The sequence below is a fragment of the Nerophis ophidion genome, linkage group LG06, assembly GCF_033978795.1.
Source record: "Nerophis ophidion isolate RoL-2023_Sa linkage group LG06, RoL_Noph_v1.0, whole genome shotgun sequence".
Classification (NCBI taxonomy): domain Eukaryota; kingdom Metazoa; phylum Chordata; class Actinopteri; order Syngnathiformes; family Syngnathidae; genus Nerophis; species Nerophis ophidion.
The window spans coordinates 74,974,728-75,002,599 of NC_084616.1; the positions used below are offsets into that span (position 1 = coordinate 74,974,728).

Below are 27,872 nucleotides of genomic sequence, written 5' to 3' on the forward strand. Positions count from 1 at the left end.
TAGCAAACAAGTTAACTGTAACTAGAAAAAGTTGCAATGCATGTTTGTTTTATTTAAAGCTGTCATTGCTTAAATGATAATTAATCAAAATCACTTAAATGAATTACTAACCGAGTCAAGGCTTCAATTCACATAAAAAATTCCCATTTAACAATGAGTTTTGTGAAAATTATTGCATATTTTGTAAAAAAATTTAAAAAAAAAGTCATTTTCGACAAAAAACGCTTAAATGCAAACAAAAAAACATGGAAAAGAAACCTTATAATGGATGCATACTTTAAATCTGCATCTGACTTAAGCGTTAAAAGTAGAGAAAAAAAAAGACTTATTACTGCTTAATACATATTATTATTTTTTTTAAATACCCAAACTGGCCACTAGATAGAGCAGTAAAAGAAATACCCAAAATGGCCACTAGATGAAGCAGTAAAAAAATACCCAAAATGGCCAGTAGATGGGGCAGTAAAGAAATATAGCTCTGTTGGTAGAGCGGCTTTGCCAGCAACTTGAGGGTTGCAGGTTCGATCACCGCTTCCGCCATCCTTGTCACTGCCGTTGTGTCCTTGGGCAAGACACTTTACCCACCTGCTCCCAGTGCCACCCACACTGGTTTAAATGTAATTTAGTTATTGGGTTTTCACTATGTAAAGCGCATTGAGTTACTAGAGTAAAAGCGCTATATAAAATATAATTCACAAAATATAATTCACTAGATGAGGCAGTAAAAAATACCCAAACTGGCCACTAGATGGAGCAGTAAAAAATACCCAAACTGGCCACTAGATGGAGCAGTAAAAAAAAATACCCAAACTGGCCACTAGATGGGGCAGTAAGCGCAAATTTGCACTGCCACCGAACAAAGTTTGCGTTGCTCAGATAACAAAAAAAAAAAAACAGCCGCAGTGTTTCACCTGTTCACAAATGTGGCACATGCGCACATTCACCAATAACCACATTCCCCATTATTTAGTCGTCACGTGACGAGCGCCTTCATTATCGTCCGCTCTAACGTGCCCGCGCAGGTGTGGCTCCGGCGCGCGCGCCCGCCACCCCTCCATACCCTTCCCTGCGCGCTCTCGTCGAGCAAAGCACTCGCGCCTCAGAGACCGAGAGAGGCTGCTGTAGGCTGACGTCAGCGAGAGACTCTCCGCCGCCGAATACGCGACTCTGTCCGCACAAACCGCAGGTAAACTTACTCCCGGGTATGCAGATGTGTTTATTTGTATTGTCTTGTTTGGAGCGGGGGAGAATTGTTGTGGAAGTTCAGCGAGGGGTTAGCCGATGCTAACTCATTTAGCTTCCCCCACTTGAACGACCTTATGCCGCTTCCGCACTTTCCTGACAGTTAGACTCTTGACGTGGAAGTGCGCTAATTTAAATGCAGGACCCTTGCTGACATTAACAACATTTTTTCTAAGGATAAAGTATGATGTTAGAATTAATAGTGTGTTTTAAAATCGAATTATGAACGTCGGCCTAATTTGGCGAAACGGCCGTAGCCAAACAAAGAGGCTATTTTCCCCACCGAACCGGCGGCTCCTTGACTTTTTCATAAAGTCTACATTCACTTGAGAAAAAAACGTATTTTTTCATTATACTGTCAAATTTAAAACGTTTCATTTTTATCTTGACCGTACAGTCTGATAATCGGCGGTGGAGCCGGCTGATATTGTCAAATGTAACGCCTGTCACATGTAGTAAGGTTTGACCCCCCATGGTTGCCGTCCATCACTAATATGTCACAGGCGTGTTTAATGTGGTCTTCTTCGGGTGGTGAATTTGAATTGAGGCCACCCACGCGTTCTTCCACTGCGGACACACTAGCCATCTGTTGCCTCAGCGATGACGCCATCTTTCTGCTGACCCACCCAGTGGCAGGCTGCTTTAAAAACACTGCTTTAAACAGGAAAGGACACAATTCTCCTTGTGCTGCTGACTCCCCTGTTGACTTGAAATACCGTATTTCCTTCTCACTCCTGCGCTTACCAAAGGCATGCGGTAAAAGTAAGCATGCGCTAATTATTTCAAAACCTCTTTTCACTCCGGCACTTACCAAAGGTATGCAGTAAAAATTTGAGTGTGATGTAAGCTTGGACCTTAAATCCTGCTGAATAGCTCTGAATCTTCTTCCCTTTATGCGATTTCAAACTTGGAGAAGGCATTCGACCGTGTTCCTCGGTAAGTCCTGTGGGGAGTGCTCAGAGAGTATGTGGTATCGGACTGTCTTATTGTGGCAGTCCGATCCCTGTATGATCAGTGTCAGAGCTTGGTCCGCATTGCTGGCAGTAAGTCGGACACGTTTCCAGTGAGGGTTGGACTCCGCCAAGGTTGCCCTTTGTCACCGATTCTGTTCATAACTTTTATGGACAGAATTTCTAGGCGCAGTCAAGGCATTGAGGGGTTCCGGTTTGGTGGCCGCGGGATTAGGTCTCTGCTTTTTACAGACGATGTGGTCCTGATGGCTTCATCTGGCCGGGATCTTCAGCTCTCACTGGATCGGTTTGCAGCCGAGTGTGAAGCGGCCGGAATGAGAATCAGCACCTCCAAATCCGAGTCCATGGTTCTCTCCCGGAAAAGGGTGGAGTGCCATCTCCGGGTTGGGGAGGAGACCCTGCCCCAAGTACCTAAGAGTCTTGTTCACGAGTGAGGGAAGAGTGGATCGTGAGATCGACAGGCGGATCGGTGCGGCGTCTTCAGTAATGCGGACGTTGTACCGATCCGTTGTGGGGAAGAAGGAGCTGAGCCGGAAGGCAAAGCTCTCAATTTACCGATCGATCTACGTTCCCATCCTCACCTATGGTCATGAGCTTTGGGTCATGACCGAAAGGATGAGATCACGGGTACAAGCGGCCCAAATGAGTTTCCTCCGCCGTGTGGCGGGGCTCTCCCTTAGAGATAGGGTGAGAAGCTCTGTCATCCGGGAGGAACTCAAAGTAAAGCCGCTGCTCCTCCACATGGAGAGGAGCCAGATGAGGTGGTTCGGGCATCTGGTCAGGATGCCACCCGAACGCCTCCCTAGGGAGGTGTTTAGGGCACGTCCAACCGGTAGGAGGCCACGGGGAAGACCCAGGACACGTTGGGAAGACTATGTCTCCCGGCTGGCCTGGGAACGCCTCGGGATCCCCCGGGAAGAGCTAGACGAAGTGGCTGGGGAGAGGGAAGTCTGGGCTTCCCTGCTTAGGCTGCTGCCCCCGCGACCCGACCTCGGATAAGCGGAAGAAGATGGATGGATGGATGGAAATTACCGGTATTGAAATCAGCCTCCTCCATTTTGCAAATGATGACAGGGGAAGTGTCACGAGTTTGACCAGGCGGTAATACTAAGCATGCGCTAATTATTTTGGGAAGCGAGTTTGACCCGGCAGTAATTCAAGGCAGGCCCCTAATATATGCCCTGCGGCAATTCAAGGAAATACGGTATGTCCTTTTTTATTGGGGCGGTTTAGCTCGGTTGGTAGAGCGGCCGTGCCAGCACTTGAGGGTTGCAGGTTCGATTCCCGCGTCCGCCATCCTAGTCACTGCCGTTGTGTCCTTGGGCAAGACACTTTACCCACCTGCTCCCAGTGCCACCCACACTGGTTTGAATGTAACTTAGGTATTGGGTTTCACTATGTAAAGCGCTTTGAGTCACTAGAGAAAAAGCGCTATATAAATATAATTCACATTCACATTGTCTGGGGCAGTGTTTTTCAACCACTGTGCCGCGGCGTGAAATACAGTCTGGTGTGCCATGGGAGATTGTCGTTTCACCTGTTTGGGTTGAAAATATTTCTTGCAAACCAGTAATTAAAGGCCTACTGAAATGAGATTTTCTTATTTAAAGGCCTACTGACACCCACTACTACCAACCACGCAGTCTGATAGTTTATATCCATCCATCCATCCATCCATTTTCTACCGCTTAGTCCCTTTCGGGGTCGCGGGGGGGCGCTGGCGCCTATCTCAGCTACAATCGGGCGGAAGGCGGTGTACACCCTGGACAAGTCGCCACCTCATCACAGGGCCAACACAGATAGACAGACAACATTCACACTCACATTCACACTCTAGGGCCAATTTAGTGTTGCCAATCAACCTATCCCCAGGTGCATGTCTTTGGAGGTGGGAGGAAGCCGGAGTAGCCGGAGGGAACCCACGCAGTCACGGGGAGAACATGCAAACTCCACACAGAAAGATCCCGATCCTGGATTTGAACCCAGGACTGCAGGACCTTCGTATTGTGAGGCAGACGCACTAACCCCTCTTCCACCGTGAAGGCCGATAGTTTATATATCAATGATGAAATATGAACATTGCAACACATGCCAATACGGCCGCGTTTAGTTTACTAAATTGCAATTTTAAATTTCCCGCGGAGATTCTTGTTGAAAACGTCGCGGAATGATGACGCAGGCGCGTGACATCACGGACTGTCAGGAAATATTAGCGCAGCGCACTACTAGCGGCTAAAAGTCGTCTCTTTTCATCCCGCAATTAAACAGTATTCTGGACATCTGTGTTGCTGAATCTTTTGCAATTTGTTCAATTAATAATGGAGACTATAAAAAACAATGCTGTTGGTGTAAAGCGGTGTATTGCTGCTGTCTTTAGCACTGAGACAGAGCCGGTGTTTCTTTGTTTTTAACACAGAGCGGTCAAGCGAACATGTTTCTCTACGTCAACCAACATGTTTTTGGATGGGAAAATTGTGATGTATATCTTACCGGAGACATCATTGGATTATTCGTCTTCCTGCAGTAGCTGTTTAAAAGGCAGCTAGGAGCTTGGCTCCTCGGCTTCTCTCTGAGACACTGCGTGTTCGCCGCAGCCATCCGACCTCGAGGTATGTCTTTATAATCTCACTAAAACACTATTAAAACAATCAGCAGATAAGGGATCTTCCAGAATTATCCTAGTAAATGTGTCTAATTACATCTGAAACGCTCACACTGCCGCCGCCCGGAGCCATCGCTTTTTATTTTCTATTTTTTTCTAGTCCTTAGCTATCAATGTCTTCATTCACGAATCTTTCATCCTCGCTCAAATTAATGGGGAAATTGTCATTTTCTCGGTCCGAATAGCTTGTGCTGCTGCAGGCTCCCGTTAAAAACAATGTGAGGAGCCCTCACCCTCGTTACGTCATCGTTTGTGACTTCCGGTAAAGGCAAGGCTTTTTTTATGAGTGACCAAAAGTTGCAAACTTTATCATGGATGTTCTCTACTAAATCCTTTCAGCAAAAATATGGCAATATCGCGAAATGATCAAGTATGACACATAGAATGGACCTGCTATCCCCGTTTAAATAAGAAAATCTCATTTCAGTAGGCTTTTAAACGGGGATAGCAGGTCCATTCTATGTGTCATACTTGATCATTTCACGATATTGCCATATTTTTGCTGAAAGGATTTAGTAGAGAACATCGACGATAAAGTGTGCAACTTTTGGTCGCTAATAAAAAAGCCTTGCCTTTACCGGAAGTAGCAGACGATGTGCGCGTGACGTCACGGGTTGTAGAGCTCCTCACATTGTTTATAATCGTAGCCACCAGCAGCTAGAGCGATTCGGACCGAGAAAGCGTCAATTTCTCCATTAATTTGAGCGAGGATGAAAGATTTGTGGATGAGGATATTAAAAGTGAAGGACTAGGAAAAAAAAGGCGAGGACAGTGAGAGCGATTCAAATGTTATTAGACACATTTACTAGGATAATTCTGGAAAATCCCTTATCTGCTTATTGTGTTACTAGTGTTTTAGTGAGATTATAAAGTCATACCTGAAAGTCGGAGGGGTGTGGTGACCGCCAGTGTCTCTGCCATGGAGGAGCCAAGACAGTCGCAGCTGCCTCTTTGACAGCTGCAGGAAGAACGACACAAGCTCCGCTCACGTTTACGGTAAGAGCCGACATATTACCACAATTTCCTCACCGAAACCTGCCGGTTGATATGTGGTAGAGAAACATGTTCGCTTGACCACTCTGTTCCATATTAAAGCTTCACAACAAACAAAGAAACACCGGCTGTGTTTGTGTTGCAACAGCCGGCCGAAATACACAGCTTTCCACCAACATCTTTCTTCTTTGTAGTCTCCATTATTAATTGAATAAATTGCAAAAGATTCATTCACACAGATGTCCAGAATACTGTGTAATTATGCGATTATAACGGACGACTTTTAGCCGTGAGTGGTGCTGGAATAAAATGTCCGCTACAACCAATAACGTCATAAGCACGCGTCAACAGAACACTTCGCGGGAAATTTAAAATTGCAATTTAGTAAACTAAAAAGGCCGTATTGGCATGTGTTGCAATGTTAATATTTCATCATTGATATATAAACTATCAGACTGCGTGGTCGCTAGTAGTGGCTTTCAGTAGGTCTTTAAAAACTGGTTTATACTGGGAGCTCTCATAGGAAAGGACACAATTCTCCTTGTGCTGCTGACCCCTCTATTGACTTGAAATATGTCCTTTTTTATTGTCTGGGGCAGTGTTTTTCAACCACTGTGCCGCGGCGTGAGATACAGGCTGGTCTGCCATGGGAGATTGAGAAGCAGTATTTAAATCCGCAAATAATGTGCCGTTGCTGAGTGTCGGTGCTGTCTCGTTCGGCAGAGTAACCATGTTAATCTCCTAGGGCTGGGCGATATACGATATAAATCGCGGGTTTGTCTCTGTGCAATATAGAAAATGACTATATAGTAGGGGTGTAACGGTACACAAAAATTTCGGTTCGGTACGTACCTCGGTTTAGAGGTCACGGTTTTGTTCATTTTCGATACAGTAAGAAAACAATAAAATATACATTTTTGGTTATTTACCAAATTTGTAAACAATGGCTTGATCCTTTTAACATTGGGAACACTATAATAATCCTGCCCACGTTAATCCACATTAAACTGCCCAAGTTGTTGCTTTGATTAAATAAAATGACACAACTTTTCTTCTACATATAAAAAGTGCAACATTAAACAGTTTCAAGTCAACTCATCATGCTTAATTTATTACTGCATTGGGGAAGCCTGTAGTTGACTTTTTATTATGTAAATGTTATATTTGTATCAACATGTGATAGCAGGGACCCTGCCATTCAAAACTAGGCTGCTACATTACTAATGATTAATGTAACTATAGCTGAAAAATAGTACAATAGCAATAGGAGAGACTATTCATCCCTGAACATCATGGAGTTCGTGTAGGCTTAAGGGCCTACTGAAACCCACTACTAGCGACCACGCAGTCTGATAGTTTATAGATCAATGATGAAATCTTGACATTGCAACACATGCCAATACGGCCGGTTTAGTTTATTGAATTACAATTTTAAATTTCCCGCGGAGTTTCTTGTTGAAAACGTCGCGGAATGATGACGCGTATGATGACGCGTGTTTGTGACGTTTCGGGTTGGAGGGGACATACTAGCCCAGCACCACTCATGGCTAAAAGTTGTCTCTTTTCACCGCGCAATTACACAGTAATTTGGACATCTGTGTTGCTGAATATTTTGCAATTTGTTCAATTAATAATGGAGACTATAAAGAACAATGTTGTTGGTGGAAAGCGGTGGATTGCAGCTGTCTTTAGCACCGAAACACAGTCGGTGTTTCTTTGTTTGTTGTGAAGCTTTAACACAAAGCGGTCAAGCGAACATGTTTCTCTACGTCAACCAGCATGTTTTTGGATGGGAAAATTGTGATATATATCTTACCAGAGACATCAGTGGATTATTCGTCCTCCTGCAGTAGCTGTCAAAAAAGGCAGCTGTGAGCTTGGCTTCTCTCTGAGACACTGGCGTGTTCACCGCAGCCATCCGACTTCGAGGTATGTCTTTATAATCTCACTAAAACACTATTAAAACAATAAGCAGATAAGGGATCTTCCTGAATTATCCAAGTAAATGTGTCTAATTACATCTGAAACGCTCACTGCCGTCGCCCTGAGCCTTCGCTTTTTATTTTATTTTTTCGCAACTTTTGGTCGCTAATAAAAAAGCCCTGCCTGTACCAGAAGTAGCAGACAAAGTGCGCGTGATGTCACGGGTTGTAGATCTCCTCACATTTTTTACAATCATAGCCACGAGGATGAAAGACTCGTGGATGAGGATATTGAGAGTGAAGGACTAAAAAAAAAAAAAGGCAAGGGCAGTGAGACCGATTCAGATGTTATTAGACACATTTAGTAGGATAATTCTGGAAAATCCCTTATCTGCTTATTGTTTTACCAGTGTTTTAGTGAGATTATCTAGTACCTGAAAGTCGGAGGGGTGTGGTGACCGCAGTGTGTCCGGTGGGAGGAGGTAATAGTCAGCAGCTGCTGCAGGAGGACGTCATCTCCGCTCATAACTACGGTAAGAGCCGACTTATTACCACCATTTTTCTCACTGAAAACTGCCGGTTGACATGTAGTCTGGATCCATGTTCGCTTGACCGCTTTGTTCCATAGTAAAGCTTCACCTTCGGGAATTTTAAACAAGGAAACACCGTGTGTTTGTGTGGCTAACGGCTAAAGGCTTCCCACCTCCATCTTTCTACTTTGACTTCTCCATTATTAATTGAACAAATTGCAAAAGATTCAGCAACACAGATGTCCAGAATACTGTGTAATTATGCGATTAAAGCAGACTACTTATAGTTTGGATCGGGCTGGAAAATAATGTCCGCTACAACCTGAGAGGTCAAACGCACGCGTCATCATACCGAGACGTTTTCAACAGGATACTTCGCGGGAAATTTAAAATTGCAATTTAGTAAACCAAAAAAGGCCGTATTGGCATGTGTTGCAATGTTAATATTTCATCATTGATATATAAACTATCAGACTGCGTGGTCGCTAGTAGTGGGTTTCAGTAGGCCTTTAAATCTGCAAATAATGTCTCGGTGCTGTCTAGAGTTTGGCAGAGTAACCATGTTATACTCCTCGATATCAGTAGGTGGCAGCCGGTAGCTAATTGTTTTGTAGATGTCGGGAACACGTCAATCAATCAATCAATCAATGTTTATTCATATAGCCACATGTATATGTGTGTATATATGTATATGTGTGTCTCAAAGAGCTGCACAAGCCACACAGACATCCTCGGTTCAGATCCCACATCAGGGCAAGGGAAAAACTCAAACCAATGGGACAATGAGAAACTTTGGAGAGGACCGCAGATGTGGGGACCCTTCCCCTAGGGCGACCAGTGCAATGGACATCGAGTGGATGTAGCATAATATTGTGAGAGTCCAGTCCATAGTGGATCTAACATAATATTGTGAGAGTCCAGTCCATAGTGGATCTAACATAACAGTGAGAGTCCAGTCCATAGTGGATCTAACATAATATTGTGAGAGTCCAGTCCATAGTGGATCTAACATAACAGTGAGAGTCCAGTCCATAGTGGATCTAACATAATATTGTGAGAGTCCAGTCCATAGTGGATCTAACATATTATTGTGAGAGTCCAGTCCATAGTGGATCTAACATAACAGTGAGAGTCCAGTCCATAGTGGATAAATGGGTTGTACTTGTATAGCGCTTTTCTACCATCAAGGTACTCAAAGCGCTTTGACACTACTTCCACATTTACACATTCACACACACATTCACACACTGATGGAGGGAGCTGCCATGCAAGGCGCCAACCAGCACCCATCAGGAGCAAGGGTGAAGTGCCTTGCTCAGGACACAACGGACGTGACGAGGTTGGTACTAGGTGGGATTTGAACTAGGGACCCTCGGGTTGCGCACGGCCACTCTCCCACTGCGCCACTCCGATCTAACATAATAGTGAGAGTCCAGTCCATAGTGGATCTAACAGTAGTGAGAGTCCAGTCCATAGTGGATCTAACATAATATTATGAGAGTCCAGTCCATAGTGGATCTAACATAATAGTGTAAGAGTCCAGTCCATATTAGATCTAACATAATAGTGTGAGAGTCCAGTCCATAGTGGATCCAAGAACAGGTTAGGAGTAGAAAAGAAAAGAAACGGCAGATCAACTTGTCTAAAAAGGGGGTTTATTTAAAGGGTAAAGTATACAAATGACTTAAATGCTTCTACTGAGGTAGCATCGCTAACTGTTACCGGGAAAGCATTCCATAGTACTGGAGCTTGAATAGAAAACGCTCTATAGCCCGCAGACATTTTTTGGGGCTCTGGGAATCACTATTAAGCCAGAGTTCTTTGAACGCAGATTTCTTGCCGGGACATATGGTACAATACAATCGGCAAGATAGGATGGAGCTAGACTGTGTAGTATTTTATACGTAAGTTGTAAAAACCATAAAGGTTGTGTGAACGTCGTGTGAGACGACGATGGTTTGTCGTGATCATAATATGCAGATGACAGTGGGAGGCAGTGTGCAGGTAAAAAGGTGTATAACGTTTAAACCAAAAATTAACAAAAGTTGAGTGCCCCTTGGAAAAGGCATTAAAGCTTAGGGATGGCTATGCAGAACGAAGCTAAAACTGAACTGGCTACAAATGAAACAAAAACCGAATGCTGGACGACAGCAAAGACTTACAGCGTGTGGGGCAGAGACCGCGTCCACAAAGTACATCCGTACTTTACATGACAAGTCAACAATGTCCACACAAAAAAAAGATGGCAACAACTTAAATATTCTTGATTGCTAAAACAAAGAAGGTGCGGGGAATAGCGCTCAAAGGAAGACATTGAACTGCGACAGGAAAATACAGACAAAACAGGAAAAGCCACCAAAATAGGAGCGCAAGACAAGAACTAAAACACCAAAAAACGCAAAATAAGTTACGTCGTGATGTGACAGGTCGTGATCAGCTATAGTGATGCATGGTTGGTTGTGGTTTAAATTCATATCCAACAATTGAAATAACGACTTTTTATTGTCTACTGAGTTTAATTTTTTAATGATTTCTGCTAATGTTGTGCCTCCGGATTTTTTCAATGAAAAAAATGCGCCTTGGCTCAAAAAAGGTTGAAAAACACTTGTCTGGGGGAATGGATGAAATCACTGATAATGGATAGACTTTTATTATAGACCAGTGATGATAGAACAATATTGCTAAAGTTATCCTTTTTGGACAGCATAGCATTTAGATGTGGGGTGGTGTACACTAACAAGCCATTTTGAAAAGCACAACATAAGGAGCACTTTGGGGGCAGTCAAATCCTACATTTGACTGGTTATGTATAATATGGTACACTTCACCAATAGGATACTATTGTGTAAGGGACGGCGTGGCGCAGTGGGAGAGTGGCCGTGCGCAACCCGAGGGTCACAGGTTCAAATCCCACCTAGAACCAACCTCGTCACGTCCGTTGTGTCCTGAGCAAGACACTTCACCCTTGCTCCTGATGGGTGCTGGTTGGCGCCTTGCATGGCAGCTCCCCCCATCAGTGTGTGAATGTGTGTGTGAATGGGTAAATGTGGAAGTAGTGTCAAAGCGCTTTGAGTACCTTGAAGGTAGAAAAGCGCTATACAAGTACAACCCATTTATCATTTATTTATCATTTAATCTGTGGAAATGATATATTCTAGGTGTGATTCCCTTTTATAAAGTGCTAACAGTAGTCACATTTTAACTGCAACATCTCTATCCTATTTGCTAAAGTGATCAAATCCACAAGTCCCACATCTGTAGCTGACTGACCAATTGTTGGCGGAGTCCCAGGCTTTATTTCAAGATGTGTAGAAAAGCTTGATTTTTACAAGGATGTCTTCGGTGGAATGGTAGGTGGCAGCATCATTTCCATGAGGAACGAAGTTTTTCCTTAAAGGTGACATGGCCTAAAATATATATATATATATATATATATATATATATATATATATATATATATATATATATATATATATATATATATATATATATATATATATATATATTGTAGCAGCCTCTTGCAATAACGATATGTATTACAATATATTATTTGGTATGTAAATGATAATATCACTATTTCAATATGGGCTACAAAGGTCCCAATTTAGCTGCTGCAGGGTTTCCCACACATTCATTTATTTGTGGCGGCCCGCAACAAAAGAATTACGGCCGCCACAAATAAAAGGGAAAAAAAGAAACAATTTTTATTTATTTATTTATTTTTTTGTTTCTTCGGCTTTTGACTCGCTCGACCGCTCATAAAAGCAATGGGACTCTGTCTGTGAATGTGTAAATATTATATAAATATGTATATAAATATGTACATAAAGTGTTGTAATTATATTCCAACTCCGCGTTCTTCTTGGTCATCGTCGCCGCCGCTCTAGCTCCAGCTTGCAATTAGCATATCCTCCTACGGTGTTTATTGTAGCATGTTTAGCTATCCCTTGTGCTTCATTGATAATTAAACTTGTACGGAACATAGTTCATTTGCCGCCATGGAGGCCGATATTACTGACGTGGCTGTGGTTTTACACTGTAGATGATCGTAGCCGCTGGCGAGAATGCTTTAGTGTGTTGAGGACACGTTCGTTCGTTTATCGCTGTCAAAAAATGTCATAGACATGCATTATCACAATATATTGATAGTGATAAAAGTTCTATCGTCTGCAAAATGTATGTCATTTATATCGTCTATATCGGGCTACCCTACATCAGACGAGCCTAATTATCTCCCATTTAAACAGGCATTAAGCAGTGCCTACCAGAACCACCCACCCTCCCGGGTCACAAAAAGCTAAAGTCAGTGTCAGCTGCTAGGATGGATTTCCATGCTGCTTTTCTGCTAATTAGAATGACCATTCATTTGGAGCAAAGCACTGCCATTTGGCAACCAAAGTGCCGCTTGCTCGTCGGTTTAATTAACGTGCAGCAGGGTGCTTGGACGCTTCAAGGCTGACAGATGTAAGCGGGACATCGCTGTCAAAGTCAATTAATGGTCGTTTTCATTCAAATTAATCCTTACAATCTGTAATCCCTTTGCCTTACTAGCGCCCACTGTGTGAAAGGGTTTCCGCAGTTTGACACGTTTGAATTTTGAACTGCTTGACTGCATTGACAGCCTCTCACTCCACATCATGGAGTAATAGTCATGAATCAATATTCGATTTAATTAGGGCGCTCTAATGAATTTCGAACTGGTTGACTGCATTGACAGCCTCTCACTCCACAGAATGGAGTAATAATCATAGATCAATATTCGATTTCATTAGGGCGTCCATAGAGCAATGTGGTCCTCTCATTGTCGGAAGTTCATTCATAGCGATTATTCAATTATTTAATACACACCTCACTCATCCTCTTCAGCATTCAGCGCTTCAGCCACTTTCAGTGCTGTTCCTCTGATGGATGAAGGAAAACATCTGCCATGTTTCTTGACGGAATTATTGTCAGCATTTTGCATTTAGATGAGTAATTGCAAAGCTCCTGAACAACACTCCGGGATAATGCATCCTTTTTTGTAAAGGACAACCGAAATGTTCAGAGTACCTTATTCATTTTACATGGGAATTTGACACGTCTTACCCCGCCATGTGTAATCTGACCTGATTTTTGTCTTTGTGTTGGCTTTAAGATTGGGAATAGATAGATAGATGGATAGTACTTTATTTATTCCGTCAGGAGAGTTCCTTCAGGAAAATTAAAATTTTCAGCACAATCCCATTCAAGATCAGACAAACATTACAGGGAGACAGAACAGGATCGCTGACGGGTCTGCCGGCTTCCAGCGCCCCTTACAAAAAAGATGAGATACAGGTAAACAAGGGGTGGGGATGGGAGAAAAAAAAAAAAAATAAAATAAAAAAAATAGAAGATTAAAATAAAATAAAATTTAAAATTGGTCTTAGCCTGGGCCCTGGAGAGGGGTTTGCAGACTGAGGCCAAGGGAAAAAAAAAAAAAAAAAAAAAACAACTCATAGCTATAGTACACATCCCTCTTACATGTGTGTAAGAAGGAAACATCAAACATCAAAGAACACGTAGGACATTAAAGACATTAAAGCAGCAGATACAACCAGACACTTCTACATACAGCTATGAATAAAAAGTAAAAGAAACATATCCACTGTGGTGGCCTCTGCGGTGTTCCACGCCATCGTCCGCTGGGGTGGAGGGAGGATGGCCAGAGACAGGAGCAGACCCAACAAAGCAACCAAGACAGCCGACTCCACTCTCGGCCAGTGTCCAGTCCGCATGGATGAGCGAGGATACGTCCAAGGTGACTGAGGTGTCCGACACCTGCTCACCCAGCCAAGACACCGCAAAGCCTCTCCGTCCCAGCGCTCAGTGCTAGCTCCACAGTCCTGTCCCCTCATCTGCATCTCCTCCAGTCCCTCCAAACCGACTCCGGTGTGGCAGACACCCAGCAGCTGGTCTCCATGGCCAAAAGGCTCCCGGGAAGCAGATCCAGAAGTCCACAAAAAAAGCACCACAGAGGTCACGAAAGTGCCACCCCTTGTCACACAGTCCCAAAGGGTCCCGGACCAAAAGGCAAGAAAATATAATAACACATGAAAACAAGAGGGAAACACAGAAGGATGACACAAGACCACCGAGCTCCTGCCTATATCAGCCACTACAGCAGCACCATCTTGGAAAAAAAAAATAGGCTGCTGGGTATTTGTTGTTGACACAAGATTCAAGTTTAGGGAGGAAATGTCTTTTGAGTTCAGACACAACAAACTCATGTTATGTTAATGATCATTTTCCTGTTGTGCCGCCTTTCTTTGTTGTGTCATTGCTTTTTCTGGTGTGTTTCTCTGCCGCCTTTTTTTCTATTTTAACACAAAGCATGGAGATTAATGAGGGGCTACAGACGTTGATATTCACCTTTTATGCTAGATGGTGTGCCGTCGCTCAATACTCTTTTTGACTTTATCAGCAGTGAAGCAGCCATTAGTGTCCGTGATGCCTTGCCTTTCAGCGCTGAGGTGGCATTTGTTTAAAGGAGAGCACATTGTTAGAGACTTTTTACCCAGTGGCTGGTCAAACACATGCCTCCAGGCAGCCACTGCCCCATTTTTGGTCTTTTCTTCTTCAAGTCATCCAGTGACTGGGCTAATATTTTTGACAGCGCTGTCCTACTTAGATTATTCATTGACCATTTATAGGACGTTCGCAGCGAGGGATGGGCGATACGGCCTAAAATTGTCATTGTGATTTACATTGCAGATGCTTGCAATAATCAATCAATCAATCAATGTTTACTTATATAGCCCTAAATCACTAGTGTCTCAAAGGGCTGCACAAACCACCACGACATCCTCGGTAGGCCCACATAAGGGCAAGGAAAACTCACACCCAGTGGGACATCGGTGACAATAATGATCCAGTGGGACGTCTGTGACAATAATGATTATGAGAACCTTAGAGAGGAGGAAAGCAATGGATGTCGAGCGGGTCTAACATGATACTGTGAAAGTTCAATCCACAATGGATCCAACACAGTCGCAAGAGTCCAGTCCAAAGCGGGTCCAACTCAGCAGCGAGAGTCCCGTTCACAGCGGAGCCACCAGGAAACCATCCCAAGCGGAGGCGGAACAGCAGCGCAGAGATGTCCCCAGCCGATACACAGGCAAGCAGTACATGGCCACCGAATAAAGTGTGACTTAGACGTCAACAGACTTGATTAATCAATTAGGGACATTATTTAATCACAATAGCTCGATTACAAAAAGAAAATATAAAATAACAGTCTCAAAAGTAGGGATGTTCCAATCAGAGATTTATGCTGCCAACACCGATCATCCATGAGTGCGATCAGCCAATAACTATACTAAAAAATGCTATTTTTTAATGTATTTATGGTGAGTGCTATAAATAGTTAAATACCACACAATATTTTAACTAATCCCTTATTCTATTGTATTACATACAACTGTTTTAAGCAAAACAAAGTACAAAAAATTCCATCTGCTACTCATTTAGATTCTTAGTTTTTACCCTCAGTCTTATTCTCTGAATATGTAATTTAAAAAAATAATCACAATAAAAACATTATTTTGAGAAAAAAATATTGATCTCACATTCTTGTTTTGATTATAAATGATATTTCCTTGGCGTCAAAACTACCAAGTTATAGATCGAGCCGCCCTCCTCTTACATGTCGTGTACTGACTGACAATGCTGACAAACCAACCATTGTTATATTATCCTCTCTAGACTTCTATTCATCTACTTTTTAATAGCTGCTTACTTTATGCTGTAATGTGGTTGCACTTCCTAAAGTTTACTAAACTCATTTTGTCTGTTGTTTCTTGCTTAACCGCTAGCTTAGCTATTAGCACGTCTGCTCCTACTTTCTCTTTGTACCATATTTAGCCTCGTCTTCCAGTGACCATACTACTTAAGATCTAAGGAAATGAATTGAAAGGCATCAATCTGCAATAGCCATCACATACATTTCAAGACATTTGGATAATACTAGGGGTGTAACGGTACACACAAGTGATGTGCACGCCAGCTTTCTGAGACTCTTATTTTGTTAGTGCAGGCAGCATGAAGCAGGGCTTTTATTGTGAAGATAGGATATGTGCAGTCGGCCTATAGAGTTTTGACGGAAGGTACGACGCGAAAGTCTGTTGAAATAAAAAGTGTTTCTCGCCTTCCTCTTGGTCATTTTTAATAATAATGATCTTGCAGCAGCCAGCGTCATCTCACAAGACCCTCCGGTACCGTGAATGTCATTTAAGTGACGTCTTGGTGAAGATTGATGATCACTAATTTTTAGGTCTATTTTTTTTAAAAGCCTGGCTGGAGATCGACTGACACACCCCCCGCGGTCGACTGGTAGCTCGCGATCGACGTAATGGGCACCCCTGGTCTATGCCATTTTTTGTGTCAGTAGCTTTAATGCTAGTGGCTATATTTGTCATCACTAATATAACATCATTTGAAACTGTCCCTTTTGCACACTCAGACGTTTTATGTCAGTTTTACGCCCTGTAGTTATTTACTAAATTCATTCTTCGGTGAATCAGATCAGTTTGACCAATTTTTCATCCTTTGAATAATCGTAAAGATGAAGTCAAGTTCAAGAGAAAGATACACCTTTGCCCCAAAGTTCCTCTATTTCAATGTGTGCACATATTTGTTTCCTAATAACTTCCTCTTACTCAGTTGAGCAAGTTTGCTTCCTCACCACTGTATCTGGTTATGTAATACCCTTAAAAGGCATGGGAACCTAAAGTGTCATTTTATGTTGTGAACAGCTTGTTCTCTATCTATGTGCTATAGTCGTGTGGCCATTATACCACCTTAAGGAAATTGTTTCACATTTAGTGATCAGATGTGTTGACATTTATTTTTATATATTTTCCTCCACCCACCTGTAGGAATGGCAGCCATCCGTAAGAAGCTGGTGATAGTCGGTGACGGAGCTTGCGGGAAGACCTGCCTCCTGATCGTCTTTAGCAAGGACCAGTTCCCCGAGGTGTATGTCCCCACTGTGTTTGAGAACTATGTGGCTGACATAGAGGTGGACAGCAAACAGGTAAGAGTCCCTATTGTACACTGCGTCCCACATTAAGGGGAGGTTCAGTGGAAAATTATTTATTGTGGGAAATAGTAATATAAAAATACCTTGTTCCCATGTGACAGAAAAACAACTTTATTTAACTGTTTAGCAGGGTTTTTTAAGTAACATCAGGGTTTCCCACAGATTGCCAATATACAAAACCCCAAACCAGTGAAGTTGGCACATTGTGTAAATCAGGGGCGCTCACACTTTTTCTGCAGGTGAGCTACTTTTCAATTGACCAAGTCGAGGAGATCTACCTCATTTCTATTTGTAATTTATATTTATTTATTTATGAAAGAGATATTTTTGTTAACAAGTTAATGGTGTTTAATGATAATACAATCAATCAATCAATCAATCAATGTTTACTTATATAGCCCTAAATCACTAGTGTCTCAAAGGGCTGCACAAACCACCACGACATCCTCGGTAGGCCCACATAAGGGCAAGGAAAACTCACACCCAGTGGGACATCGGTGACAATAATGATCCAGTGGGACGTCTGTGACAATAATGATTATGAGAACCTTGGAGAGGAGGAAAGCAATGGATGTCGAGCGGGTCTAACATGATACTGTGAAAGTTCAATCCACAATGGATCCAACACAGTCGCGAGAGTCCAGTCCAAAGCGGGTCCAACTCAGCAGCGAGAGTCCCGTTCACAGCGGAGCCAGCAGGAAACCATCCCAAGCGGAGGCGGCTCAGCAGCGCAGAGATGTCCCCAGCCGATACACAGGCAAGCAGTACATGGCCACCGGATCGGACCGGACCCCCTCCACAGGGGAGAGTGGGACATAGAAGAAAAAGAAAAGAAACAGCAGATCAACTGGTCTAAAAAGGGAGTCTATTTAAAGGCTAGAGTATACAGATGAGTCTTAAGGTGAGACTTAAATGCTTCTACTGAGGTGGCATCTCGAATTGTTACCGGGAGGGCATTCCAGAGTACTGGAGCCCGAACGGAAAACGCTCTATAGCCCGCAGACTTTTTTTGGGCTTTGGGAATCACTAACAAGCCGGAGTCCTTTGAACGCAGATTTCTTGCCGGGACATATGGTACAATACAATCGGCAAGATAGGATGGAGCTAGACCGTGTAGTATTTTATACGTAAGTAGTAAAACCTTAAAGTCACATCTTAAGTGCACAGGAAGCCAGTGCAGGTGAGCCAGTATAGGTATATATGTATGTATATATGTATATAAAGGTATATACAGTACAGGCGTAATGTGATCAAACTTTCTTGTTCTTGTCAAAAGTCTAGCAGCCGCATTTTGTACCAACTGTAATCTTTTAATGCTAGACATGGGGAGACCCGAAAATAATACGTTACAGTAGTCGAGGCGATACAATACAAGCATGTTTAACACACATAGATTCCTTTCTTTCATGAAGACAAGAATATAAGTTGGTGTATTTGATTCTGATGACTTGCATTGATTGGAATTAGACAGTAATGATGATAACGTCCGCATTTTCAAATGGAGGAAAAAAAAAAGTCCTCCTTTTTGTCCAATACCACATGAAAGTGGTTGGATTTGGCATCTCATTTGTCCAACTTGCATACTGGTTTTTAAACACTTTGTTATGAGAGTAGCATATGTGTGTGGCCCTTTAATGTCTGGCAGCAGGTGAGTGACGTCAGTGAGTGTGCGGGTGGGCAAGCAAGTGAGAAAGCGGTCGCTGAGGGCGGGGGAGAAATACATTGGCATCAAACTCCGTAGCTTGCTAGCTTGTGCACGCTAGCTTTCTGAGACTCTTATTTTGTTAGCACAGGCAGGATGAAACAGGTCTTTTATGGTGAAGACAGGAACTGTGCAGTCGGTCTTTAGAGTTTTGACAGTAGGTACGGAGTCTCTAGAAATAAAATGTGTTTCTCTGCGTCCGCCCTCTTAGTGATTTTGTTCTTAAATATGAGCTCGCAGCAGCCAGCGTCATCTCACAAGATCCTCGGGTGCCGAGAATGTCAAACAACTGACGAAAGTGAAGTCTTGGTATGATTGATGATTGCTCATTTTTATGTAGATTTTTTAATGGCTGGCTTGAGATCGACTGACACACCCTCCGAGATCGACCAGTCGATCACGATCGACGTAATGGGCACCCCTGGTGTAAATCGTCAATATAAACAGAATACAATGATTTGCAAATCCTTTTCAACCTGTATTCAATTGAATAGACTGCAAAGTCAAGATGCTTAAAGTTCGAACTGAGAAACTTTGTTTTTTTTTTTGCAAATATTAGCTCACTTGGAATTTGATGCCTGCAACATGTTTCAAAAACGCTGGCACAAGTGGCAAAAAGACTGAGAAAGTTGAGGAATGCTCATCAAACACTTGCTGTGTTTTTCGGCTTGCCGGATGGAAATGCACAATAAAGAAGGAAAAAAACATATATAAGTCGCAGTAGAGTATAAGTCGCACTTTTGGGGGAAATGTATCCAACACCAAGAATAGACATTTGAAAGGCAATTTAAAATAAACAATAGTGAACAACAGGGCTGAATAAGTGTACGTTATAAATAACCAACTGAGAACATGCCTGGTATTTTAACGTAACATGTTATGGTAAGAGTCATTCAAATAACTATAACATATAGAACATGCTAAACGTTTACCAAACAATCTGTCATTCCTTATTGCTAAATCCGTTGACGTGTGTGTGTGTGTGGCGATTGCTGATATACACCTAGTCTGTTACGTGAATGAGATAAATAATACTGTTGGATATTTTACGATAATGTGTTAATAATTTCACACTTAAGTCGCTCCAGAGTATAAATCGGACCCTCGGCCAAACTATGAAAAAAACTGTGATTTATAACCCAAAAGATACAGTATTTGGAACATCCCACAGATGAACATGCTAACTGGGAACACTTGGGTGCCATGATTGGGTATAAAAGCAGCTTCCATGAAATGCTCAGTCATTCACAAACAAGGATGGGGCGAGGGTCCCAATTTTGTAAACAAATGCGTGAGAAAATTGTCGAACAGTTTAAGAACAACTTTTCTCAACGAGCTGTCGTAAGGAATTTAGGGATTTCACCATCTACAGTCCGTAATATCATCAAAAAGTTCAGAGAATCTGGAGAAATCGCTGCACACAAGCGGCAATGCCGTGACCTTCCATCCGTCAGGCGGTACTGCATCAAAAAGCGACATCTATGTAAATGATATCACCGCATGGGCTCAGCAACACTTCAGAAAACAATTGTCACTAACTACAGTTCGTCGTTACATCTGTGTGTGCAAGTTAAAACTCTGCGATGCAAAGAGAAAACAATTTATCAACAACACTCAGAAACGCCGCCGGCTTTTATATTTTTTTGCTCTGTTTTTCAATTGTTGTGCTTGTTGTAGAACCTAACACAGCTTGCACTATGTTGAAAATTGTTCAAGTTTCTTCAGACTTCTCCAATCTTTTCGGTGACTTAATATTGATTACAAACAACAAGCAACAAATCTAGCATCTTTTTCGGGTGTTATTAGAGACTGTACTCTTGTTTAGAGACTCTTTACTTCTGTCGTGCCAAACCGCGAGCCTCTACTGTTTCAAAACACTCACTGATGTCACAATTTATTTGAAAGAGCGCCCTAGTCCTCATAATATTTGCACATTTTGAAGATCGCTGTCGTGGGTGTATATCTCGTATATATTAAAGTACGTCCACATCGCGGACATGCTGTCTCCGCCTCAGAAAATAGCGTGCGTCATCACAACATCCTGTTTCGGTCGTGTGGTTTCTGTGAAAAAAAGTGTTTCGGCTTAAAGCAAAAAGGCTATTTTGGGTTAGTGTTGGCCATTTTTTTCTGTGGCTGATTTTTGTTCCATTAATCAATAGTGCCTAAATAATAGGTTGTACATATCCATTCGTACAATATATTATTTAATTTGGTTTTCAGGTAAACACTTCCCCGCCCCCTCATTTTTAAGGCTTTTATTTTGCCGTGAGAGTGCACCACAATAAATTACATGTAGTGGGAACTCTGAACGTCCTCAATGTACATATATATAAAAGTGTAAAAAAATAATAATTCTGCACCGTGATAATACGTGTGTAATAATACATGTGTGCAAGCATTTTTCTCTAAGTGTTTGGTCAGTTTCTAAATTACAGAACCCTTTGAGGTGTTAATTACATTTTTGGTTGGTTTACGTTTATGCAGAAACTACACCACTGATTTCTATGAAATGTTGTGTCTCAGTGGCACATGTGCCGAGATGAATATGAATTCGGTGAACTTCAGAATAAATACGTGCGTGTATATGTATATATTTCTTTAGCCACTGTCTTTGGTGTGTAATTGGACTAAATATTGATGTATTTTTCAGGTGGAGTTGGCACTTTGGGACACCGCTGGTCAGGAGGACTATGACAGACTCCGACCTCTCTCTTATCCAGACACTGATGTCATTCTCATGTGCTTTTCCATAGACAGCCCTGACAGCTTGGGTGAGTGCAAACCCCACGCACGCACACAGTCATGCATAGCAATCAGTCTTGCGCGCTCTCTTCCTATCTCACCATTTTAATACATTTAAATAGTCTGTACTTTCTGGGCTTTTTAATGTCTTTTTCCATGCACTCAATGTGACCGTAGCGGTTGTGCGCCTGCAGGCAGTCATGCAGCAAAATTACACATAATGCTCTTCCTCCTATTAGGATTATGAGCAGCTCTTTTCCTCGCGCTGTGGGAATGGGTTCGCTTAATATCTGGTGATAAAAATGTCGGATGATTTAGATGTCATGCATAAACTTGATTAGAATAGCAGGGAATTGACCACTACGCTAATAATAAAACAAAGTCTCAAGTTATGTTTGCTATGTTCCTGTTCGTCTTGTCTGTCAGATTGTTGTTTTTCGAAAATATGAGAGCTTTAAAGTAGGGCTGGGCGATATGGCCTTTTATTAATATCTCAATATTTTTAGGCCATGTCAAGATACACGATATATATCTCGATATTTTGCCTTAGCCTTGAATGAACACTTGATGCATATAATCACAGCAGTATGATGATTCTGTGTGTCTACATTAAACCTTCTTTTTCATACTACATTAATATATACTCATTTTAAACTTTCATGCAGTGAGGGAGTAGTGGCACAAACATTCATGTCATTTCAAAACAGAAAGTGCAAGATTGTCAGAGACACTTTAAAACAAGTTATGAGTGCACTTTTGTGCATGATGTCACTTAGATGACATATCAAAACAACACTAAATTAAAGTGCACTTTTTGTACAGGACGCCACTACAATAGTTTAAAACAAATTAAGCACACTTTTGTGCATGATGTCACTAAGATGACAAAACAACACTAAATTAAAGTTCACTTTTTGTACAGGACGCCACTACAATAGTTTAAAACAAATAAAGCGCACTTTTGTGCAGGATGTTATAAAATATATTTCAATAACTGTCGTATAAAAATGAGCTGAATAATAGGAAATTCAATAGTGTATGTCCTTCACTATGTGGTAGGTTCCTGCGGACGTTATTTCCTTCTGTTGTTGACTTTTTGGTTCATACAGTGTTAATGTGGAAATGGTTGCCTCTGCATTTTGTTGGTGTGGCACTAAACGGAGATGTTGACATGCAGAGTTTCAAGCACTCTTCATTCTCTAGCGCAGTGGTTCTCAACCTTTTCTCCTTGATGTACCCCCTGTGAACATTTTTTTTAATTCAAGTACCCCCTAATCAGAGAAAAGCATTTTTGGTTGAAAAAAAGAGATAAAGTAAAAAAAACAGCACTATGTCATCAGTTTCTGATTTATTAAATTGTATAACAGTGCAAAATATTGCCCATTTGTAGTGGTCTTTTTTTAAATATTTGAGGAAAAAAGATATAAAAATAACTAAAAACTTTTTGAAAAATAAACAAGTGATTCAATTATAAATAAAGATTTCTACACATTGAAGTAATCATCAACTTAAAGTGCCCTCTTTGGGGATTGTAATAGAGATCCATCTGGATTCATGAACTTAATTCTAAAGCTTTCTTCACAAAAAAAGAAATCAATAGTTATGGAACATGTCCACAAAAATCTAACTGTCAACACTGAATATTGCATTGTTGCATTTCTTTTCACAGTTTATGAACTTATATTCATATTTTGTTGAAGTATTATTCAATAAATATATTTCTGAAGGATTTTTGAATTGTTGCTATTTTTAGGATATTTTTGAAAAATCTCACGTACCCCTTGGCATACCTTCAAGTACCCCCAGGGGTACGCTTACCCCCATTTGAGAACCACTGCTCTAGCGAATGAATTTTCAAATAATGCTACAAATTAGCAGTAATGCTACCTTTTGTAGCAACGCTTTTGCCCCACACTTGACAAATTACGGTTGTCTGTTCGACATATTCCCACTTGAAGCCAAACCACTGCCAGACGATGGACCCCCTGCCGTTTTTCTTGGGAATTAATTCTTCCTTCATTTGTTACCAGATTCGCACCTTCTTTCTCTCGTATTACCACTCGCACCGCAGCTAACGTTACCCATGCCGCTACCTCTCTGCTCCACGAGGGCGTATACGTATGTGACGTATGCAAGAAGGTGCGCTTGTTTTAAGTCTCTTTGAGAAGCAGAGACAGCAAAGAGTGAGAAGAGCCTGTAGTATAATGCCAGCAGCTAAAAGCAACTGCATGAGAACGCACACTCTAATACATGGGTGTCAAATTTGGCCCGCCTTGCAATTTCATTTGGCCCTTGAGGCAATATCAAATTAACATTAGAGCTGGCCCGCCGGTACTATACACCGGCAAGCCGCTGTAACACTGCATTCGCCGCTAATACTCATACTTGCCAACACTCCCAATTTTCCAACCATTCTCCCGAATTTCTCCAGATTTCCACCCGGACAACAATATTTTGGGCGTGCCTATAAGTTACTGCCTTTAGCTTTGTCTACAATATGTCGTCACGTCCACTTTTCCTCCATACAAACAGCGTGCCAGCCAAGTCACATAATATATGCGACTTATACACACACTTGAGTGAATGCCAGCATACTTGCTCAACAGCCATTCAGGTCACACTGAGGGTGGCCGTATAAACAACTTTAACACTGTTACAAATATGCGCCGCACTGTGAACCCACACCAAACAAGAATGACAAACACATTTTGGGAGAACATCCGCACCGTAACACAACATAGACACAACGAACAAATACCCACAATCCCTTGCAGCACTAACTCTTCCGGGAGACTACGCTACCACCTAACCCCGCCCACCAACCCCACCCATCTCATTGATATTTTATTTTAAGATTTATTAGCCTGTGGAAAAATGTAATGTTGATAGTTACCTCAGAAGGCTGCAAAAAGAAAAGAGGCATTAAATGTTTTATTTAAATTGGATAAATTTTACCATTGATGTTTTTTTGTTAAAGTTGATTTTGCACTATTAAGTTATATAATTATTGCTTGTTCCATATTCAGTTGTAAAGCAAATCAGTGTAGCAAACTGAGCAATAATTAACAATTTATTCCTGCACTTTCTCTTGCTACTTCAAGGCTTGAATTTTTGATTAATTCATTATTGTTATTTTATTTTCAAATGAATTATTAGCCTGTGGAAAAAGTTTATTTTGATATTTACCTCAGAAGGCTGCAAATAGAAAAGAGTCATTCAATGTTTATTTAAATTTAATTTGATATACCATTGATATTTTTTTAATCATTATCCATCCATCCATCCATCATCTTCCGCTTATCCGAGGTCGGGTCGCGGGGGCAGCAGCCTAAGCAGGGAAGCCCAGACTTCCCTATCTCCAGCCACTTCGTCTAGCTCTTCCCGGGGGATCCCGAGGCGTTCCCAGGCCAGCCGGGAGACATAGTCTTTCCAACGTGTCCTGGGTCTTCCCCGTGGTCTCCTACCAGCTGGACGTGCCCTAAACACATCCCTAGGGAGGCGTTCGGGTGGCATCCTGACCAGATGCCCGAACCACCTCATCTGGCTCCTCTCGATGTGGAGGAGCAGCGGCTTTACGTTGAGCTCCTCCCGGATGGCAGAGCTTCTCACCCTATCTCTAAGGGAGAGGAAACTCATTTGGGCCGCTTGTACCCGTGATCTTATCCTTTCGGTCATGACCCAAAGCTCATGACCATAGGTGAGGATGGGAACGTAGATCGACCGGTAAATTGAGAGCTTTGCCTTCCGGCTCAGCTCCTTCTTCACCACAACGGATCGATACAACGTCCGCATTACTGAAGACGCCGCACCGATCCGCCTGTCGATCTCACGATCCACTCTTCCCCCACTCGTGAACAAGACTCCTAGGTACTTGAACTCCTCCACTTGGGGCAGGGTCTCCTCCCCAACCCGGAGATGGCACTCCACCCTTTTCCGGGCGAGAACCATGGACTCGGACTTGGAGGTGCTGATTCTCATTCCGGTCGCTTCACACTCGGCTGCGAACCGATCCAGTGAGAGCTGAAGATCCCGGCCAGATGAAGCCATCAGGACTACATCATCTGCAAAAAGCAGAGACCTAATCCCGTGGCCACCAAACCGGAACCCCTCAACGCCTTGACTGCGCCTAGAAATTCTGTCCATAAAAGTTATGAACAGAATCGGTGACAAAGGACAGCCTTGGCGGAGTCCAACCTTCACTGGAAACGTGTCCGACTTACTGCCAGCAATGCGGACCAAGCTCTGACACTGATCATACAGGGAGCGGACTGCCACAATAAGACAGTCCGATACCCCATACTCTCTGAGCACTCCCCACAGGACTTCCCGAGGGACACGGTCGAATGCCTTCTCCAAGTCCACAAAGCACATGTAGACTGGTTGGGCAAACTCCCATGCACCCTCAAGAACCCTGCCGAGAGTATAGAGCTGGTCCACAGTTCCACGACCAGGACGAAAACCACACTGTTCCTCCTGAATCCGAGGTTCGACTATCCGGCGAAGCCTCCTCTCCAGTACACCTGAATAAACCTTACCGGGAAGGCTGAGGAGTGTGATCCCACGATAGTTGGAACACACCCTCCGGTCCCCCTTCTTAAAGAGAGGGACCACCACCCCGGTCTGCCAATCCAGAGGTACCGCCCCCGATGTCCACGCGATGCTGCAGAGTCTTGTCAACCAAGACAGCCCCACAGCATCCAGAGCCTTAAGGAACTCCGGGCGGATCTCATCCACCCCCGGGGCCTTGCCGCCGAGGAGCTTTTTAACTACCTCAGCGACCTCAGCCCCAGAAATAGGAGAGTCCACTACAGATTCCCCAGGCACCGCTTCCTCAAAGAAAGACGTGTTGGTGGGATTGAGGAGGTCTTCGAAGTATTCCCTCCACCGATCCACAACATCCGCAGTCGAAGTCAGCAGAACACCATCCGCACCATACACGGTGTTGATAGTGCACTGCTTCCCCTTCCTGAGGCGCCGTATGGTGGTCCAGAATCGCTTCGAAGCCGTCCGGAAGTCGTTTTCCATGGCTTCCCCGAACTCTTCCCATGTCCGAGTTTTTGCCTCCGCGACCGCTAAAGCTGCACACCGCTTGGCCCGTCGGTACCCGTCCACTGCCTCCGGAGTCCTATGAGCCAAAAGAACCCGATAGGACTCCTTCTTCAGCTTGACGGCATCCCTCACTGCTGGTGTCCACCAACGGGTTCTGGGATTACCGCCCCGACAGGCACCAACAACCTTGCGGCCACAGCTCCAATCAGCCGCCTCGACAATAGAGGTTCGGAACATGGTCCACTCGGACTCAATGTCCCGCACCTCCCTCGTGACATGTTCAAAGTTCTCCCGGAGGTGTGAATTGAAACTCTCTCTGACAGGAGACTCTGCCAGACGTTCCCAGCAGACCCTCACAATGCGTTTGGGCCTGCCAGGTCTGTCCGGCATCCTCCCCCACCATCGCAGCCAACTCACCACCAGGTGGTGATCGGTAGAAAGCTCCGCCCCTCTCTTCACCCGAGTGTCCAAAACATAAGGCCGCAAATCCGATGACACAACTACAAAGTCGATCATGGAACTGCGGCCTAGGGTGTCCTGGTGCCAAGTGCACATATGGACACCCTTATGTTTGAACATGGTGTTTGTTATCGACAAACTGTGACGAGCACAAAAGTCCAATAACAAAACACCACTCGGGTTTAGATCCGGGCGACCATTCTTCCCAATCACGCCTCTCCAGGTTTCACTGTCGTTGCCAACATGAGCGTTGAAGTCTCCCAGTAGGACAAGGGAATCACCCAGAGGAGCACTTTCCAGTACTCCCTCGAGTGTACCCAAAAAGGGTGGGTATTCTGAACTGCCGTTTGGTGCGTAAGCACAAACAACAGTCAGGACCCGTCCCCCCACCCGAAGGCGAAGGGAAGCTACCCTCTCGTCCACTGGGTTGAACTCAAACGTACAGGCTTTGAGCCGGGGGGCAACAAGAATTGCCACCCCAGCCCGTCGCCTCTCACTGCCGGCAACGCCAGAGTGGAAGAGGGTCCAGTCCCTCTCGAGAG

The 27,872-nt window shown here is 43.2% G+C and overlaps 1 protein-coding gene across 1 annotated transcript in view; it reads left to right on the top strand.

Annotated features, from left to right (window-relative positions):
* Positions 1 to 1,027: 1,027 nt before the first annotated feature.
* The window catches only part of rhoab (ras homolog gene family, member Ab), a 39,303-nt gene continuing 12,458 nt past the window's right edge, over positions 1,028 to 27,872 (top strand). The window contains exons 1-3 of the mRNA XM_061904840.1: positions 1,028 to 1,186; positions 17,215 to 17,372; positions 21,731 to 21,851. Coding sequence (XP_061760824.1) covers positions 17,217 to 17,372; positions 21,731 to 21,851 — 277 coding nt within the window. The 5' untranslated portion in view covers positions 1,028 to 1,186; positions 17,215 to 17,216. The remainder of the gene's footprint in view (positions 1,187 to 17,214; positions 17,373 to 21,730; positions 21,852 to 27,872) is intronic.